Source organism: Erinaceus europaeus, chromosome 7 (genome assembly GCF_950295315.1).
Source record: "Erinaceus europaeus chromosome 7, mEriEur2.1, whole genome shotgun sequence".
Classification (NCBI taxonomy): Eukaryota; Metazoa; Chordata; class Mammalia; order Eulipotyphla; family Erinaceidae; genus Erinaceus; species Erinaceus europaeus.
The window spans coordinates 42,579,131-42,597,068 of record NC_080168.1 but is presented as its reverse complement, the minus strand read 5'-3'; the positions used below and the strand labels follow the sequence as shown (position 1 = coordinate 42,597,068).

The 17,938-nt window shown below is 44.3% G+C and overlaps 1 protein-coding gene across 10 annotated transcripts in view; it reads right to left on the bottom strand.

Annotated features, from left to right (window-relative positions):
• Nucleotides 1–17,938, bottom strand: part of STAB2 (stabilin 2) — a 177,193-nt gene that overhangs the window by 91,390 nt on the left and 67,865 nt on the right. For all 10 annotated transcript variants that reach the window (XR_009550685.1, XR_009550686.1, XM_060194290.1 and 7 more), the window contains exons 24-31: nucleotides 16,222–16,315; nucleotides 14,681–14,839; nucleotides 13,340–13,435; nucleotides 10,548–10,640; nucleotides 9,197–9,244; nucleotides 7,988–8,124; nucleotides 7,035–7,149; nucleotides 3,087–3,164 (exon numbers count right to left, since the gene is read on the bottom strand). Coding sequence is in view for 8 of the 10 variants with exons in the window: in XM_060194290.1 (XP_060050273.1) it covers nucleotides 3,087–3,164; nucleotides 7,035–7,149; nucleotides 7,988–8,124; nucleotides 9,197–9,244; nucleotides 10,548–10,640; nucleotides 13,340–13,435; nucleotides 14,681–14,839; nucleotides 16,222–16,315 (820 nt within the window). In the remaining 2 variants the exon portion in view is untranslated. The remainder of the gene's footprint in view (nucleotides 1–3,086; nucleotides 3,165–7,034; nucleotides 7,150–7,987; nucleotides 8,125–9,196; nucleotides 9,245–10,547; nucleotides 10,641–13,339; nucleotides 13,436–14,680; nucleotides 14,840–16,221; nucleotides 16,316–17,938) is intronic.

Below are 17,938 nucleotides of genomic sequence, written 5' to 3'. Positions count from 1 at the left end.
GGGAGATAGAACAGTGGTGATGCAAAAAGACTCTCATGCCTGAGGCTCCAAGGTCCCAGGTTCAATCCCCAGCACCACCATAAGCCAGAGCTAAGCAGTGCTCTGGTAAAAATAAATAAAACAAAAAGTGCATAAAATTATTTTAAAAATAGGAAACATAGTTTTCAAATTAGTAGGGGGGCATAGATTGGGGGTGACGTGCTGAATTTCAATCCCAATCCAACCTTAGGGTTAGAAACCTTGAGGCAGGCACCGCTTGCAGAACTCCTGGTGACCCAGAGAGAGATCATGGTGTCCCACGGGGACAAAGAGGAGTTCTGCAGGACACAGTCCAGCTCAGAGGCTAAGCAGAAATCTTGACTCTGTTGACACGTGTCCATGATGCTCTGACGTTCACGTCAATTCTCCTTCAGTCCCTTAACCATGAGGAGCCTCAGTTGTCTCTCTGGGGGAGGTGAGGACTCTTTTACAGGGTTATGAGATGATGCAGCCCTTGGTAGCTGGCACAGTACCTGGTGCCTAGTGAGCTGTCAATCATTCTGGTCACTACTGGACACAGGTGAGGTGCTGGAGTTAGAGATTACTGGACAGCTCAGCCCATAGGGGACATACCGATTCCATAAGGAACAGCTATTAACACAAGAGGCTATGGGATTTCAGAGGAAGGAAAAAGGAATATTATAAGTATTTATCAAGGGTATTGAGAAAGGCATGGAGAGAGATGTTTAATCACCACAGGGGGAGAAAGATGAGGCTCAGAGAGGTTATGCAACTTGTCCAAGGTCACACAGCTAACCATATTGCTCAGGTTAAGATTCTGTGTGGCTCTTAGGCCATGGCATTCAAATGGAGGCTGCAGTGATTAGGTAAGGCTTCACAAAGGAGGTGTGATCTGAACTGGACCCTAGAACATGAGAATGAAGTTCAGCCTATGAGATGGGCAGAGGTACCAATGTGCTAATGGGCTGTATCTCCTAACTTCATATATATATATATATATATATATATATATATATATATATATATATATATTTAAAAGATATATCTATATCTACCTATGATTTTTAAAAGCCAGAATCAGAGAAGAGAAATACCCTCAATCAATAATCTAATCATGCACAAGCCATAATGCCATCAGAGTTCCCTGCAAGGGATGAATCACTAGATCCCAAATGTCATCTTTTTTCATGCTGCTTGGTACTGAGAGAGAGCTGCAGGGTGATTGCAAAATAATTGACCCAGGAACCTTTAGATATGACATCTCTTTAGACCTGAACAGAAATAGCTGACATTTTCTGTAACTTAAAAAAAAAGTGACCCTATAAGTGCTAAGTGAAAATAATTTCAGTATAAATGCAATTAGCAAATTATTTTCTAACCTTCCACCTGGCAAAAGTTTCTGACATATCCTAAGCCCTAACCTGAACATTAAATGAAGATCCTAATATAGTTACTGAAAATTATAGGATAGTTCAAAACCCCATTAAGATTTTTCCCCTTATTCTACACCTTTGATATTGTTGAATTACATAGTAGAAGAAAGTTAAAAAGGCACAATATTTGTCTACCCTTTTCCATCTTCCCCTTGGGTTGCCCTCAGTCTATATTTTTATATGTATTTTATTTTAATGAGGGAGAGAGGGACGGAGGGAGAAAGAGAGAGAGAGATATACAGAGAGGAAAACAAAGAGAGAAGCTCAACTCTGGCTTATGGTGGTGTTGGGAACCTCAAAACTTTGGGCATGAAAGAGTTTTACAGAAACATGAATTCATGGTTCTCTCCAGCCCACGAATTCATCTTTTTTAAGGGTACAATCATACAAAGAGGAGAGCTGAAAAGTGATATATTACCAGTTGCTTCTTTTCCAGTTCTTTTAAAATTATATTTATTTATTTATTTATTGGATAGAAATACCCAGACATTGAGAGGAAGGGGGAGACAGAGAAGGAGAGAAACTGAGAGACACCTGCAGCCCTGCTTCACCACTTGTGAAGCTTTCCCCCTGCAGGTGGGGACCAGGGGCTCTAACCTGGGTCCTTGTGCATTATAACATGTGTGCTCAACCAGATGTGCCCCCCATTCTTATTTTTACAGATTTACTTATTTAGTAATAAAAATGGAGAAAGAGAATGAGCACCAGAGCATCACTCTGGCACATGCAGTGCTGGGGATTGAACATGGTGCCTCCTGCATGGAAACCAGGTACACTATCTTCTGTGCCACCTCCTGGGCCAATCTTTTCCAATTCTTGATTCCATCCCACCTGGACTATGGACTTCCCAATACTCTGGTTCTCATAGGCCTTGTGAGGTGTCTCAATACATAAAACATCCCACATAGGTAGTCATACTTGATCTGGGACTGGCTGAAGGAAATAAGAAGAGGAAATAGTGGCTGAGTCTGACTTGGGTCTCTAAGAGGTTTGAAAATGAAAGTAATCACCTCCAATTCCATCCATTTTGTCCCAGAGGACACAATATCACCTTTTTGACTGCAGAGTAATTTCATCGGAATATATGTATCCTATCAGGTCTTTAACCAGTTATCTGAAGTGGAGATAATTACACTTTGCAAAGTAAGAGATAAAAGCCAAGTACCAGATGGCTTTACTCATATGTGATTTGATTCATATGAACTTGCAAAAACAAAACAAACAAACAAACAAACAAACAAACAGAAAAGCAGAAGCAAGCAAACTATTTCTGACACATGCAGATTCTGGGGTTTGAATGCAGAACCTCGTGCTTGAAAAGCCCATCACTTTATCCACAGTGCCACCTCCCAGGTTTGCAAGCAAACTACTTCTAAGACTTTCAAGAACTATGGTTGTTATCTCTGGGAAGGTGGGGATATAGAGCTTCGTTGGTGGGTGTGGTATGGAACTATACCCTATAATCTTACAACCTTATAACAAACTATTCATAACAAATAAATAATAATAAAAAAAGAAAATGAAAGCAACAAGTTATCATACAAGTTGTGTTTATATTAAAGCTATGTACTCCCTGCCTCATAATGCCACCCTGCAGGGTAAATACCCCAGTGAGAGAAGCTGCTTTGTTTGTGGGAGGTCAAGATGCCATACCTTGTTAATGATGTGAATCACACCATTGGTGGCAGCATTGTCCCCATCGATGATCGATGCCCCATCTATTGTGACATTCTGTAAATGCAAATAAGCAGGGGAAGGAGGGAGGTGAGTTTCCAGGGAGCATACAGACTCAAATGATTTCTGGGCTTTCTAAATTTTGAGCAGCCATGAATTGCTCTAAGCACTATCGTTAAACTGTGACCTGCTTCACAGTGTTGGTGGGAACGCAAACTGCAAAAGCTCTTATGGGAAATGACGTGGGAAGTCCTCTTCAAATTAAAGTAGAAATACCTTTTGATCCCATTATAGGATGCTGGAGCACTGATCCAAAGTTCACAAACACACTAATTCAAGAAGATATTCGTGCCTCTATGTTCATAGCAGCCCTACTTGTTGGTCTGCTTCTAAATTCTGCTTCTAAGACCCCTTCTGTTTCATTGGTTTAATCCCTCCTGCTTAACACTGTATTCTATTTACATAACCACTGTTAACTAAGCACCGCCCTGCCTCCAGGGTATTGGCTTAATCCTCACTGTTTTGCACGCTTTTTCCTTCTCCCCACCCTCTAACCTACTTACATCCTCTTGGGACCAGACACTTCTGCCTCAGGATATATAAGGACAAGACTGTGATTAGAGATGGCTTAGATTTCCCTGTGTTCCACATGAATAAAGACTGAACTGCGTACCACTCAGCCGTGAGTCCCTGGTCATCTCTCTCTCTCCCACTAGTGAAGCTAGCCTGGCATAATGGCACCCTGAACAGGGACTGGCATATGGTGCCCAACCAACATGGGACCTAACCTGCCCATCCCCCAGATAAGCAAACTTGGCTACCTATCCACCATGGGCTGGCTTTCTACTTATGAAGAGGTTTCCCAAAGCCTCTACTCTTTCTTCATGAGACAGTTTCTCTGTCTCTGGAACATTTTTCTCTGGGCCACACTTTGGTTCCCTGACCGGGAACTTTGGTTTCTTATGACTGTGATTGTAGAGCTTGGAAGATGCACAGAGATTTCCCCTGGGACTTTCTGGACTCCCTCTCACATGTTTCCTGCAGAGAAGGACTACTCTAACTTGAAGCACATTCTCCAGTACCCTGGAAGTCCCCAAGAATGGAGACATGTGGTTAGTTCTACTCTCCTGATTCGGTTCTTTCTTCGATGGGAAGATGTTTTTAAAAATGGGTGCCTGCAGCAATCCAGCAGGAACCATCAGAAGCATCCTAAATAGAATTTCAAGGAGCTTTTTGGACTAGGATGCCCTCCAGGGACTCATGATGCTACATGGTGAGATCTGGATAATCTGGTGAAAGGTGAAAGAAGCAAAAACTGCCTACCGCTTTTCTCTCGATTCCTCTCCTTGTTGTTCTCTCTGAATATCTTAAGTTTGCTGTCTGCTTTCAGTTATGTTTCATAAGAGAGTGATTTGAGTGACTGAATTTTTGTATGACATTGACTTAAAAAAAAAAGCTGGACACAGCCATGATTTCTAGAGACATCCAGAAACAGTCCAAAAATTGTTTTTTTTCTCTTTTGATTTTTTACATCTTGGAAACATTTAATCCTGAAAACTGTGTGGGTATGGATGGGGTAGATAAAGGAATGGTTATGTTAATGATTCTCATGCTTGAGGCTTCTAACCATGGTTCTTCTGTTTACCTTTTCACATTTTATTGAGTTCAAACTATTTAAACAACCTTAAAATCATACTAGAAAGGACTTCCAAGATTATAAAGGTACTTAAACCAATTATAATGGAGTTATAAATTATAAGTAAACTTCTAATGTGCTACAAGTTTTGTTTGACAAGTAAGTGAATTTCAGCTGTCAAGTCTTCACATGAAAAAGCATCTGCTCAAATGAAATCCCTGGAAATCCATTTGGACCCCTGTTCTCTGACATCGCCCAAAAGATGGCATGACTACAGCAGCCCCTCCCCCCCCGAAACCAATGATGTGACATGGCATGACCTGAAGAAACAGATTCACAGACTCCAAAGCTCACTCTCTACAGAAAAGCGGAATTCTGGTGGATGACCTTCCCCATCGAGACAGACGTGCAGTGTTTCATCCCCTGGCATTTCTTATGTGGTCATCTGCTTTGGACTGACACTTCTATTGGACACACTACTGGTACACCTCTTGGACACTTTATACAGCTATACAGCAGCCTCCCTTTATGGTGCTGGGTTTCTCAAAGACTGACAGCAGCAGTATGGAGTTTGCAGCCATCTGCCTTGGGACTCTATACGCCATGTCTCCTCGCCTGCAGGCACTGATCCCAGAGTTAGGAAACTCCCCCCTCCTTACTAGGTCAGGAAACTCCCCCCTCCTTACTAGGTCATGCCCACAGAGGCAGGAAATGCCCTTTGAGGCATGAAACGCCCCCAGAGGCAAGAGATGCCCACAGAGACAGGAAACGCCCTTTGAGGCAATAGATGCCCCCAGAGGCAAGAAATGCCCTTTCACCTGCTAGGCACTGCCCTTTGAGACAGGAAACACCCCTTCAGGCCTCCCCTTGGCATCACATTGGTTCTTGCTGCTCTCTTATTTGTTCCTCCACGTCTTCTGCCAGTTCTTTTGAAAATGCCTGCACGATATAGGTTTCTATTCACCCTACACTCCTGATACTATGGCCATTAGTTAAAAAGAAAGGGGGAAATGTTGGTCTGCTTCTAAATTCTGCTTCTAAGACCCCTTCTGTTTCATTGGTTTAATCCCACCTGCTTAACACTATATTCTATTTACATAACCACTGTTAACTAAGCACCACTCTGCCTCCAGGGCATTGGTTTAATCCTCACTGTTTTGCACGCTTTTCCCTTCTCCCCACTCCCTAACCTACGTACATTCACAGTAGTTGAAATATGCAAATTTAAATGCTCATTGACAGATGCCTGGATAAACAAAGACAGTGGGAATCATACTCAATGGAAAACTACTTGTTATTAAAAAGATGAAGTTGTGCCCTTGGGGATAAAAATGGAAAGAGATGGCCCTCAAGATGATCATGCTAAGAGCAATAAGAAGTGAAAGTGGTGGTGGTAATGGACCTAAGCTGGGGGTGAAAGAGTTTGGCAGACACCTGTCACAGGGAGTTGAGACACTGGACCCATGTGTCAACAACTATACTGTAAATTATTAACCTCCCAAATAAGGAAACAAAGTGGTATGTATCTGGTTAAATACACACAATACCATCCACAGTGGCCCAGGTTCAAGTTCCCACTTGCAGGGGGGAAGCTTCATGAGCAGCAAAGTAGTGCTGCAGGAGTCTCTCTTTCTCCTTCACTATCTCTCTCTCCCCTCTCAATATCTTTCTGCCCGATTTAATAAAATAGAAAAAAAAAAAAGAAAAGAAAAAAATGGTTGCTGGGTACAGTGGATTCATAGTGTTGGCACACTTCACATTAGAGATAACCCTGGTGGTAATCATCATCATCATCATCACACCACAATAATCTTCCAATATTATAAAATGTTAAATCAATTAAAACACAGCAAAAAAAGCCTGTTAGCCACCATCCACATACATATTCTTTTTTAAAAAATGTTTTTAATACTTATTTATTCCCTTTTATTGTTTTATTATTGTAGTTATTATTATTGTTGTTGTTATTGATGTCATCATTGTTGGATAGGACAGAGAGAAATGGAGACAGAGGGGAAAACAGAGAAGGGGAGAGAAAGATAGATACCTGCAGATCTGCTTCACCACTTGTGAAGCAACTCCCTTGCAGGTGGGGAGTCGGGGGTTCGAACTGGGATCCTTACATCGGTCCTTGGGCTTTGCACCACGTGCACTTAACCCACTGCACTACTGCCCAACTCCCATACATATTCTTGAGATGTTTGTTATTTTATTCCATTTTCACTGAAAGACAAAGTGCTGGTTGGCTGACCCCAGTAGGGTAGATGGGCCACCCCTCAGGGCTCTCTTACCTCGCCTGCCTTCTCCAGGTGTAGGAAGTTTCCCTGCAGGGATGTGGCCAGCATATCCGCAGGTGTGAGGGCCTGCAGATCCGACACTCTGTACATGCTTTGTAGCATGTGGTGCCTGGAACAAAGGTTCACAGGAGCTTGAACGAGATATCAGTACATAAGGGGTAGCACCATGGGGCATAGAAAACAGGCTCTGTAGCCAGCCCCCGGCCTCAAAATATGCCCCCAGCAGCAGCCCATGACCAACCACAGAAACTTGAATTAGTGACCCAATCGTCATTGAGTTCCAACTTCTGCATCTCTTAATATGGGGTTAATGATGATGCCAGTCTCACAGGGTTCTTGGGAGGACTGGCCCAGTTAATTGTGTTAAACAGCACAGTGCTTGGCATGGAGCTGGCTGTGAGGAATGTGAACTATTGTGGGGAGAGAGTAGAGGCAGGTAGGTAGACAGGTTGGGAGAGGGGGAGAGACGGAGAGGGAGCATGAGAACAAGGAAAGAACTGTCCTACCATCCACGGGGCTTTATTAGTATTGTCCTTATTAATCCACACAGTGCTAGGGACTGAATATGGACAGCAGGCACTCTTTCACTGAGCCCTCCCCCTGGTCCCTGTGATGTCCTTATTTATATTCATTGGATAGAAGCAGAGAGAAATCAAGAGGGAAGGGGAACACAGAGAAGGAGAGAGAAAGCTATATCTGTAGACCTGCTTCACTACTTATGAAACACCCCCTCCCACAGGTGGAAACCAGGGACTTGAACCTGGATCCTCGTGCATTATAATGTGTGCACTCAAGCAGATATGCTACCGCCTGGACCCCCTTAGTCCTTTCTGGGACAGTAGGGAGGCAGATTCTAGGACATGCTGTGTGTAAAGGAGCCCATGGTTTCCCTTTGTGCACACTGATGCCAATAAAGTGGCATGAAGAATACAACCCTGGGTACCCACTTTATCAGGGCTGCGATGTTGCTTGTGGACAGCCAAAAGTCCTTCTCATCTTGGTCCATGTTCTCCACAGCTTGCCGGGAAGGGACAAGCACAGTGAGGTTGGAGGTGGCAGCCAGCATGGCTTGCAGAGAAGCCTTCTGAATGTCGGAAGAAAGAGACAGTGGCCTGATTCGAGTGAGGGCACAAACAGGGCTGACATAAACCTGGCACAAAAAACTGCTGCCCATGGGATACAGTTTTAGGAATATTGGGGTAGTTCCCCATCCAGTGGGCTGTGCTTTGGATCCTCTCTTGCAGCTGATTTCTTTGATTTAAATGTATGCTCTTTGTCAAAAGACAACTTTTACTCCCCCCCCCCCCCCACTAGGTTGCACTAGGCTGGTTTATTGCTGGGGTTTGGTGTTAACACTATGAATCCACCACTCCCGGTAGTCATTTTTTTAGTTTTTTTTTTCTTCCATTGATAGGACAGAGAGAAATTGAGAGGGAGGTAGGGGATAAAAATGGAAAGAGAAAGATAGACACCTGCAGACTTGCTTCACCACTCGGGAAGTATTTCTGAGTGCAGGTGGGGAGCTGGGTCTCCAACCTGGGTCCTTGTATAGGTCCTTGCCCATAGTACTATGTGTGCTTAACTGGGTATGCCACCATCTGGCCCCAAAAGATAAATTTTCTTGATCAGGTTACATTTGGCATTATTATTAGTTTGCTTCCAGGGTTACTGCTGGGGCTTGGTGCCTGCAGTATGAATCTACTGTTCCTGGGGCAAGGATCCCATTTCAAGCCCCTGGATCCCCACCTGCAGGGGAGTCGCTCCACAGGCGGTGAAGCAGATCTGTAGGTGTCTCTCTTTCTCTCCCCCTCTCTATCTTCCCCTCTTCTCTCTCACAACAACCACAATAATAACTATAGCAACAATAAAAAAGGGCAACAAAAGGGAAAATAAATAATTAAAAAATTTAAAAAAATTCATTGATGCCCAGGATAAACCTCTGATAAGTCAAACCAGCATCTTCAGGCAGAATCCTAGGCATAGATATTGTTAAAAAATGTTCCTTGTGACTGTGAAGTGTTATTCAGGTGGAGAACCATTGATTTAGACCATTTTTCTCCCTTCCTCACAACTGCATTTCCAGTCTTCTATCACATGCACCTCAATTTTCTAAAATTATATACATTACAGGCATAAATTTAAAAAAAGGTACTCACATTTATCCAATGGTTAAAAATAGCCGCCTTGGAGAGAAACGACAATTCCTTATTCAGATCATTCAAGGGAAGAAGGCAGAGATGAGAGAGAACACAGGAGAAGGAACAATGAGACACACAATCACAGAGCATTTCTGGGTAGCTTGCATTTAGCCTGCCTGGGGCTGGACTCATTTATATTGTCAGTCTCCTCATGCCAACATAAATGGGGCCCCAGCTAACCGAGTTTCCATGTTGCTAGAGTGGTTTGATTAGCCGAGGAACTCAATTATCCTCCCTAATGAAAGAAATAATTCTAGAAACTCAAACAAATTAGTCAATAATGTACAGTTCTTCTGAATCAGAATTTAGGTTGTAAGAATAAGGTACTCAACCTTATAGAAGGTAACAGAGCTCAGTGAATAGCCACTGTGGTTGAGTATAGTATCTACCAGAGCAAATGATTTATAAAGCATGTTAAAGACATCCTAGCTGAGAGTCTGGGTGGTGGTGTACCTGGTTAAGTGCACATGTTACCATGCACAAGAACCTGGGTTCAAAACCCTGACCCTTACCTGCAGGTGGAAAGTTATGTAAGTGGTGAAGCAGTGCTATAGGTGTCTTTCTCTTTTTTCCTCTCTCTCTCTCTCTCTCTCTCTCTCTCTCCTCCCTCTCAATTTCTCTCTGTCCTATCAAATTAGATAAACAAAGCTAAAATTATTTTTAAAAATGAAATCCTAGATGAATTTTTTTCCCTTTTGCCTCCAGGGTTATCGCTGGAGCTCAGTGCCTGCACTATGAATCCACTGCTCCTGGCAGCCATTTTTTATATTTTGTTGTTGTTAGTGTTGTTGAATAGGACAGTGAAAAATTGAGAGGGGATGGGAAGATAGTGAGGGGGAGAGAAGGACAGGCAACTGCAGACCTGCTTCACTGTTTGTGAAGTGACCCCCAGGTTGGGAGCAGGTGGGGAACTGGGGCTTGAACTGGGATCCTTGTACCATGTGTGCTTAATCTGGTGTGCCACAGCCCCGCCCCTAATGAAAACTTTTTGTGTCTCTTCCTCTCTCCCCCAGGGATTTTGCTGGGGCTTGGTGCCTGTACAACGAACCCACTACTCTCAGCAGCCATTCTCTCTCTTTTTTTCTTTTTATTTGATAGGACATAGAGAAATTGAAAGGGGAGGGTGAGCTAGAAGGAGAGATAAAGAGAGACAGCACTCCCCATTGTTTGTGAAGCTTCCCCCTTGCAGGTGAGGACCAGGAGCTTGAACCCAATTCCTTGATTGTGGTGACATGTATGCTCAACTGGAGGCATCACTGCCTGGTCCAAGACTATTTCTCTGCACTGGCATTCATCTTAGTGGACTTACCACTGCTGCATTTCCATAGCACAGAAGGCCGTCCCCTTCATAACCCTCTTCACAAACACAGCTCCAGATGCCAGAAGTAAACTGACAGGTTGCCTGATAAAACAAACAGAGGGAGTCAGGCAGTAGCGCAATTGCTTAAGCACAGGTGGCACAAAGTGCAAAGACTAGTGTAAGGATCCTGGCTTGAGCCCCCGGCTCCCCACCTGCAGGGGAGTTGCTTCACAGGTAGTGAAGCAGGTCTGCAGGTGTCTCTCTTTCTCTCCCGTCTTTTCCTCCTTTTCCTATTTCTCTCTGTCCTATCCAACAACAATGCCATCAATAACAACAATAATAACTACAATAATAAAAAGGGCAACAAAAGGGAATAAATAAATATTAAAAACAAAACCAAAGAAAACAAAAAACAAAAACAGAAGAAGGGGTTTGCTTTTACCTGAAGAATCAGGTACCAGTGACCCCCAGGAGATAACTTGGCTTCATCTAAGGTGAGAATTGCAAACGTGGGACTGAACCCACTGAGAGAAGTAACCTGCAGGCCCTTCAATATTGCACCCAAAGGCTCCCATGTGTGGGTTTGGTGCAGCTCTTCTTTAGTTCAGATTGAATCCTTTCCTTTAGCCCCCTTCCAGATGTAATAATTGAGTACAGGCCAAGTAACTGAACTGGAATTTCACACAAACAATGGATAAGCCTTGGTACATAACTGATATTGTCCTAGGTTATGTCAGTGCTGACAAATTATTCACTGTGTCTCTGAAATTCACTTGTGTCTTACCCCTTAACTGGCAACCTTGTATTGGTTCTTCCCAACTTTGGAATGAAGTAAAAGTTGCAGCCACTTTGCATACTTACATCAGGTGTTGGCTGGGCTTAAGTGAAGTAAGAGAGACTCTCTTCCCTACTAGACCCACATGAGAAACAATCTAACCTTCACTCTTACTTTTTGATATATTTAAAAACTTTTATTTATTTTTCTTTACTTACTAGACAGAAACGGAGAAAAATTGAGAAGGGAGGGGAAGATAGAGAGGGAAAGGGAGGGGGCTGGGTGGTGGCACACTGGGTTAAGTGCACATAGTACAAAGCACAAGTACCCATGCAAGGATCCCAGTTCCAGCCCCTGGCTCTCCACCTGTGGGGGTTGGGGAGGTCACTTCACAAGTGCTGATGCAGATCTGTAGGTGTCTATCTTTCTCTCTCTCTCTCTCTCTCTCTCTCTCTCTCTCTCTCAATATCTCTGTCCTAGCCACTAAAAAAAAAATGGAAAAAATGGCCGCCAGGAGCAGCAGATTCATAGTGCAGGCACCGAGCCCCAGCAATAATCCTGGTGGCAAAGAAAAACAAACAAACAAACAAACAGAGATAGAGATACCCGCAGTACTACTTCATCACTCGTGAAGCAGGTGGGAACCAGAGGTTTGAAACTGGGTTCTTTCACACTGTAATGTGTGCGCTAAACCAGGTGCACCACCACCTGCCCCCTAGATTTATTTATTTAATGAAAGAGACAGACACACAGAAAGAGTACCACAGACTTTTGATTGGTGAATATGAGCCATTCACACTTAGGGTGACTACTGACATATGTAGTTTACTTATAGTCATTTTGATTTCTGTTTTGAGGTTGCATTATGTTCCTGATTATTTTCCTGTTTGCTTCTATATGACACTTTTTAAAAAAATATTTATTTATTCCCTTTTGTTGCTCTTGTTGTTTTTATTGTTGTAGTTATTGTTATTGTTATTGAAGTTGTTAAGTGACTCCCTACAGGTGGGGAGCCGGGGGCTTGAACCGGGACCTTACGCAGGTCCTTGTGCTTTGCGCCACCTGCATTTAACCCACTGTGCTACTATCCAACTCCTTATATGACACTTCTTTTTTATTTTCTTATTTTATTTATTTAAAAAAATTTTAATATAATTTTTATTTATAAAGAGAAACATTGACAAAAATAATAAGATAAGAGGGGTACAACTCTACACAATTCCCACCACCAGAACTCTGTATCCCATCCTCTCCCTGATAGCTTTCCTATTCTTTAGCCCTCTAGGAGTATGGACCCAGGGTCATTATGTGGTGCAGAAGGTGGAAGGTCTGGCTTCTGTAATTGCTTCTCTGCTGAACATGGGCATTGACAGGTCGATCCATACTCTCAGCCTGTATATAACACTTCTTATGGCTCTACATTTTGTTTTGTGGTTACCATGATTATTGTATTTAATTTATAATGTCTACAGTGGTCTTTGTTAATTTGGTTTTGATCCACCAATGTTTGATTGTACTTCTCTGCCCATTTTGTCCTCCCCTGTTGTAACTCTTTGTTCTTTCCTGTCATTTGTGAGAACCACAAATGACATATGGGGTGCTGGGGATCAAATTCAGGACCTCGACTTTCATGCCTGAGGCTCCAAGGTACCAGGATCAATTCCCGACACTACCAAAGGTCAGAGCTGAGTGGTGCTCTGGTTTCAGTCATGCAAGTCCTGCACTTTACCATTCAGACACCTCCCTAACCTTTCTTTCTCTTTTTTCTTATTTTAAAACTTTTATTATTGGATAGAGACAGAGAGAAATTGGGGGGGGAGACAGAGAGGGACAGAGACAGAGAGACACCTGCAGCTATACTTCACCATTCCTGAAACTTTACCCCTGCAGGTGGGACCAGGGGCTTGAACCCACGTCCTTCTGCACTGTAAAGTGTACACTTAACCAGGTGTGTCCCCCTAACCTTTCTTTCTTAAGCATTCCCCACCCCTCTTTGAGGAACCATAAAGGAGACCATGTAACTCACCAGTGGATGACATTTCCCAGTTTGTTCCAAGCATGTAGTTATTGGTTCACAGTCAATCCCATTGCCTCGGAATCCTTTCTTACATTCACACTCGTTCTGGAATTCCAAGCACAGTCAAGAGGAATATTGGAAAACAACCTCCTTCTATTCCTGGCCTGGGTTACTGAAACCACAGCCACTAGACCCTCCTAGAAAGAGTGTCAATGTCTTTTGTCTGTTGTATTTCAGACTGCAGAGCATTCTAAGCTACACTTTCTAAGTTACAGTCCATCTGAAGAACTCTGGAACCCATTTAGGCTGTACACAGCATTTTATTGTAAAAAAGTGGTCTCTAAGTGTGAAAGATCAAATGAAGGAAGCAATGGAATATCTTTCAGTGGAAATCCATTCACAGAGGTACCACAGTCTGTATTTTGAATGGGCCTTCAAGTTCTATCCAAGTTCTGGGGGTCCTTGATCATCAATACAATCACAGAAAGGAGAGGTGCAAGAAAAGGTTCCTGATAGAAGCCTGGCATGTTCTGGGATGAGCAAGATCAGGTGTTGCCATAAGCAGTGATTATCTTTATAGGGGCAACCCCATTTGTCAGAGAAGAAGAAAAATCACTCGGTAGGTTAAAAAAAAAATTTTTTTTATACAGTTTAGACTTACAAGGGCTGGGTGGCGGCACACCCACTTAAGTGCTCAGAGTATTATGCAAAGGACCCATGCAAGGATCCAGGTTTGAGCCTCCACTTCCCACCTGCAGCGGGAGCGGGGATGCTTCCTCAACAGTAAAGCAGGTCTGCAGGTATCTTTCTCTCTCCTTCTGTATCTCCCTCTCCCCTCTCAATTTCTCTCTGTCCTAGCAAATAAAATAGAAAAAAAAAAAAAAAAAGGAAAAAACGGCCACTAGGAGCAGTGGATTTGTAGTGCTGGCACTGAGCTCCAATGATACCCCTGGCAAAAATAAATAAACAAATAAATAAAGTTCAGACTTACAGGGCTGGGTAGTAGTGCACCTGGTGGCACAAGCAAGAACCCAGATAATCTTCTTTATTTTTAATCTTCAAAAATTTAAAGGGGATGGATATGAGTTCAAATCCTCGTTCCAGTTCTCCTGACCCCCTTCACCTCACAGAGTGCATCTGCTGTCCTACCTGTATGTCCTACCAAAGAGTTCAGGTGGAAGCAGGAGGGGATAGACAGGGTGTGGGTTGGGACCTTTATCTGTCACCCCTCTTTTGTTCACATGGCTACAAACCTACCAGTCCAGAGATGAGGAGCTCCTCTCCTGCTGAAGTCCTCATCAGACCTGACCCTGCTCAGATCCTGAGAGCAGAGAGACATACCTCACCTACCTGCCCAGGGCCCACATACAGACAGGTGGCATTGTCATGGCAGCCGCCAGCACCGGGCAGCAGGCAGTTGTTGATGGCTGAGCAGTCCCTACCATCCCCGGTCCAGCCCTGCTGGCACACGCAGGAGTGGGTCCCTGCACCAGTTTGGAGGCACTGGGCCTGCAGGAGGCAAAGAAGAACCTCTGAGAGCCCAGTCCAGCTACCTGATGCAAACAGAGGGTTTCCATGGCACATTCTCTCTCTCTTTAAACACTGTATTTACTACATTATTGAGAGATACAGAAATTCAGACAAACACACAGAGAGACAGAGATAGAAAGACAGACATCAGAGCTTTGCTCAGCTTTGGTTTTTACGGTGTTACTGGGGACTGAACCCAGGACTGCAGAGCCTCAGGCATGAGTCTATTTGTATACCCACTATGCTATCTTCCCAGTCCCTTAAGAACCTCCATCCTGATTCCCCATGTAGACCTGGGGTACCCCACCTGCCTATGTGGATTTAGCAAGTGGAGACTCACAGAAGGCACCTGCCACATTTAAAATGTCCAGTTCCAGGGCAGAAGACAGGTCAACTGGTAAAGCAGGTATCTTACTAAGAGGTCCCTGGCTCTAGTCTTGGCACCACATGGCAGACCATGGTTGGAGGAATGGTGCTGAGGGCTCTCCCCTTTCACCAAATAAGGAGAAATTAAAGGGGGCGGGGAGCTGGAAAGGACAGCATAATGTAAAAAACTTTCATGCATGAGGCTCTGAGGTCTCAGGTTCAATCCCCAGCACAACTATATGCCAGAGCTGAGCAGTGCTCTGGTCTCTCTCTCACTCTCATTAAAATAAAGTAGATAAAATATTAAAAGTAATTTTTAAGGGGGCCAGGCAGTGGCGCACCTGGTTAAGCGCTCACATTACAGTGTGCAAGGACCAAGTTTCAAGCCCCTGGTCCCCACCTGCAGGAGGGAAAGGTTCACGAGTGGTGAAGCAGGGCTGCAGGTGTCTCTCTCTTTTTCTCCCTATCTTCTCCTTTCCTCTCATTTTCTGTCTCTATCCAATAATATATAAATAAAAAATTTAAATTTTTACTTTTTAAAAAGACTGAGCTTGGGAGGCTGCTCAGCAGTACGGCACATGCTCGAGGCTCTAAATGCATCCCCCTGAGGCTTCATTTAATTAATTAATTATTTTAACTTTTTATCTTTATTTATTTATTGGATAGAGGCAGCCAGAAATCAAGAGGGAAGGGGAGATAGAGAGGGAGAGAGACAGAGAGACACCTGCAGCCCTGCTTCACCACTCGTGAAGCTTTCTCCCTGCAGGTGGGGACCGGGGGCTCGAACCCTGGTCCTTGTGCACTGTAAAATGTGCGTTCAACCAGGTGCGCCACCACCCGGCCCCGAGGTTGCATTTAACTTAATTAAATTAAATTAATTATTATTATTATTTTTTAACAAAAGCCAATTCATCTCTGCCTTCGGGGACATCTCCCCTCATCAGGGTTTGCAGCAAAGCCAGGCAGCTGGGAAGCCCAGCCCAGCCCACACTCACGTTGGGGCCGCAGCCCCCGGGGGCCAGGGCCACGCAGGGATCAGTCTGGGTGCAGAGACCTCCGTCGCCTTCGTAGCCTGCTTTGCACACGCAGCTGCGGGCAGAGGACACACAGTCAGGGGCCCAGGACCTGCGCGTGGACGCGCGTGAGTGCATGTGCGCATGCGTTGGGGGTGCAGCCTGTGAGCCCAGGTGGATCGGGCACTTCTGGTCACCCTGGCCACACCCCCCAGCTGTCAGGTGACCCCTGAGGCGCGTCCCATGATTTCTGAGGCCTCAGTTTCCAGCTCTGGAGAAAGGGTGCTTGTGAGCAGACAGAGTTGAAGGAGTTGCTGCCGCCAGGCCTTTGGATGGTGGGTGTCCTGACTCACGCTTGAGCCCGGTAAGCCTGCGCACTGGAGGTTTTTCTGAAAATTATTTTGGGGGCTGGGGTCTCCTCTTTGTATTATTGTTATTATTATTATTTTTTGTCTTAGTAGAGAAGGGCTCAGTCCTACCCTGCGTGTGGGCAGCCCATCGTGAATTTGAAAAGGACAGCCAGGTAAGACGGGCACACTCTCTTTCCTGGGCTCAGAGAGAGACAGAGAAAGACAATGTGTGTGTGTGTGTGTGTGTGTGTGTGTGTGTGTGTGTGTGTGTGTGTGTGTGTGATACGGAGAGAGACGGGGTGGGTGTGTGTGTGTGTCACAAACACGTGTTCCAAGATCCTCATCGTGAAGACTGACATTTGTTTGCAATTGCTCTTGCAGACATCTCTTAGCATGCCTCGCCTTGCTACTTATAACCATGCTACTTTTTAAAAAAATATTTATTTATTCCCTTTTGTTACCTTTGTTTTACGGTTGTTGTAGTTATTATTGATGTCGTCATGTTGGATAGGACAGAGAGAAATGGAGAGAGGAGGGGAAGACAGAGAGGGGAAAGAAAGACAGACACCTGCAGACCTGCTTCACCACCTGTGAAGCGACTCCCCTGCAGGTGGGCAGCCAGGGGCTCGAACCAGGAGCCTCATGCTGTTTCTTGTGAACCGTGTTACTTGTTTGATTCAACTTTTCTCGCTCTTTTTTTTTTTTTTAATACAGGTAGAAATTGAGATTTGGAATGGGAAGATAGAGAAGGAGACATCTGCAAAACTGCCTCACCATTCATGAGGCTCCCCCCCTCCCACACACATACACATGGGGACTGGGGACTTGAATCCTGGTCCGTGAGCATAGCGACTTGTGCGCTACCTATGATCTACTGTCCCCCCATGTTATTCTTGCTGTTAAATGAGGGGCCATTTGTTTAGTATTTTAGGAGTGTCCTGTGACGTGATAGGTGCTGGGACACCCTCTGACTCCATCACATGTCACACTGCTACTACACAAGCTTGCTTCGCAAATGAAAAATAAACAGTAAACAAGCACACACATTTTCATGTATTGGGTCCCAGAGGGACAAAAGGTGGCAGGTCACAGAATGACGTCGCCTCATTTAATGGAGTGGTCTCCCTCAGTGAGAAATTTAAAAAAAAAAAAAACCTCTCTCTGTCTACCTGAAAACTCAATGTTACCCAAGCACCTGCTCTGTCTGTCCTTTGCTTTGTTGGCCACCGAGAACCTCTTAAGAGCTAAATGCTGAGAGACAGAAGCCAGGCAGATGTTGATTGCTCTGCCTGATACGGTCTGCTTCACTTAAGGTTCTTCAGCACATACAGACTGGCCCCAACAGTCTT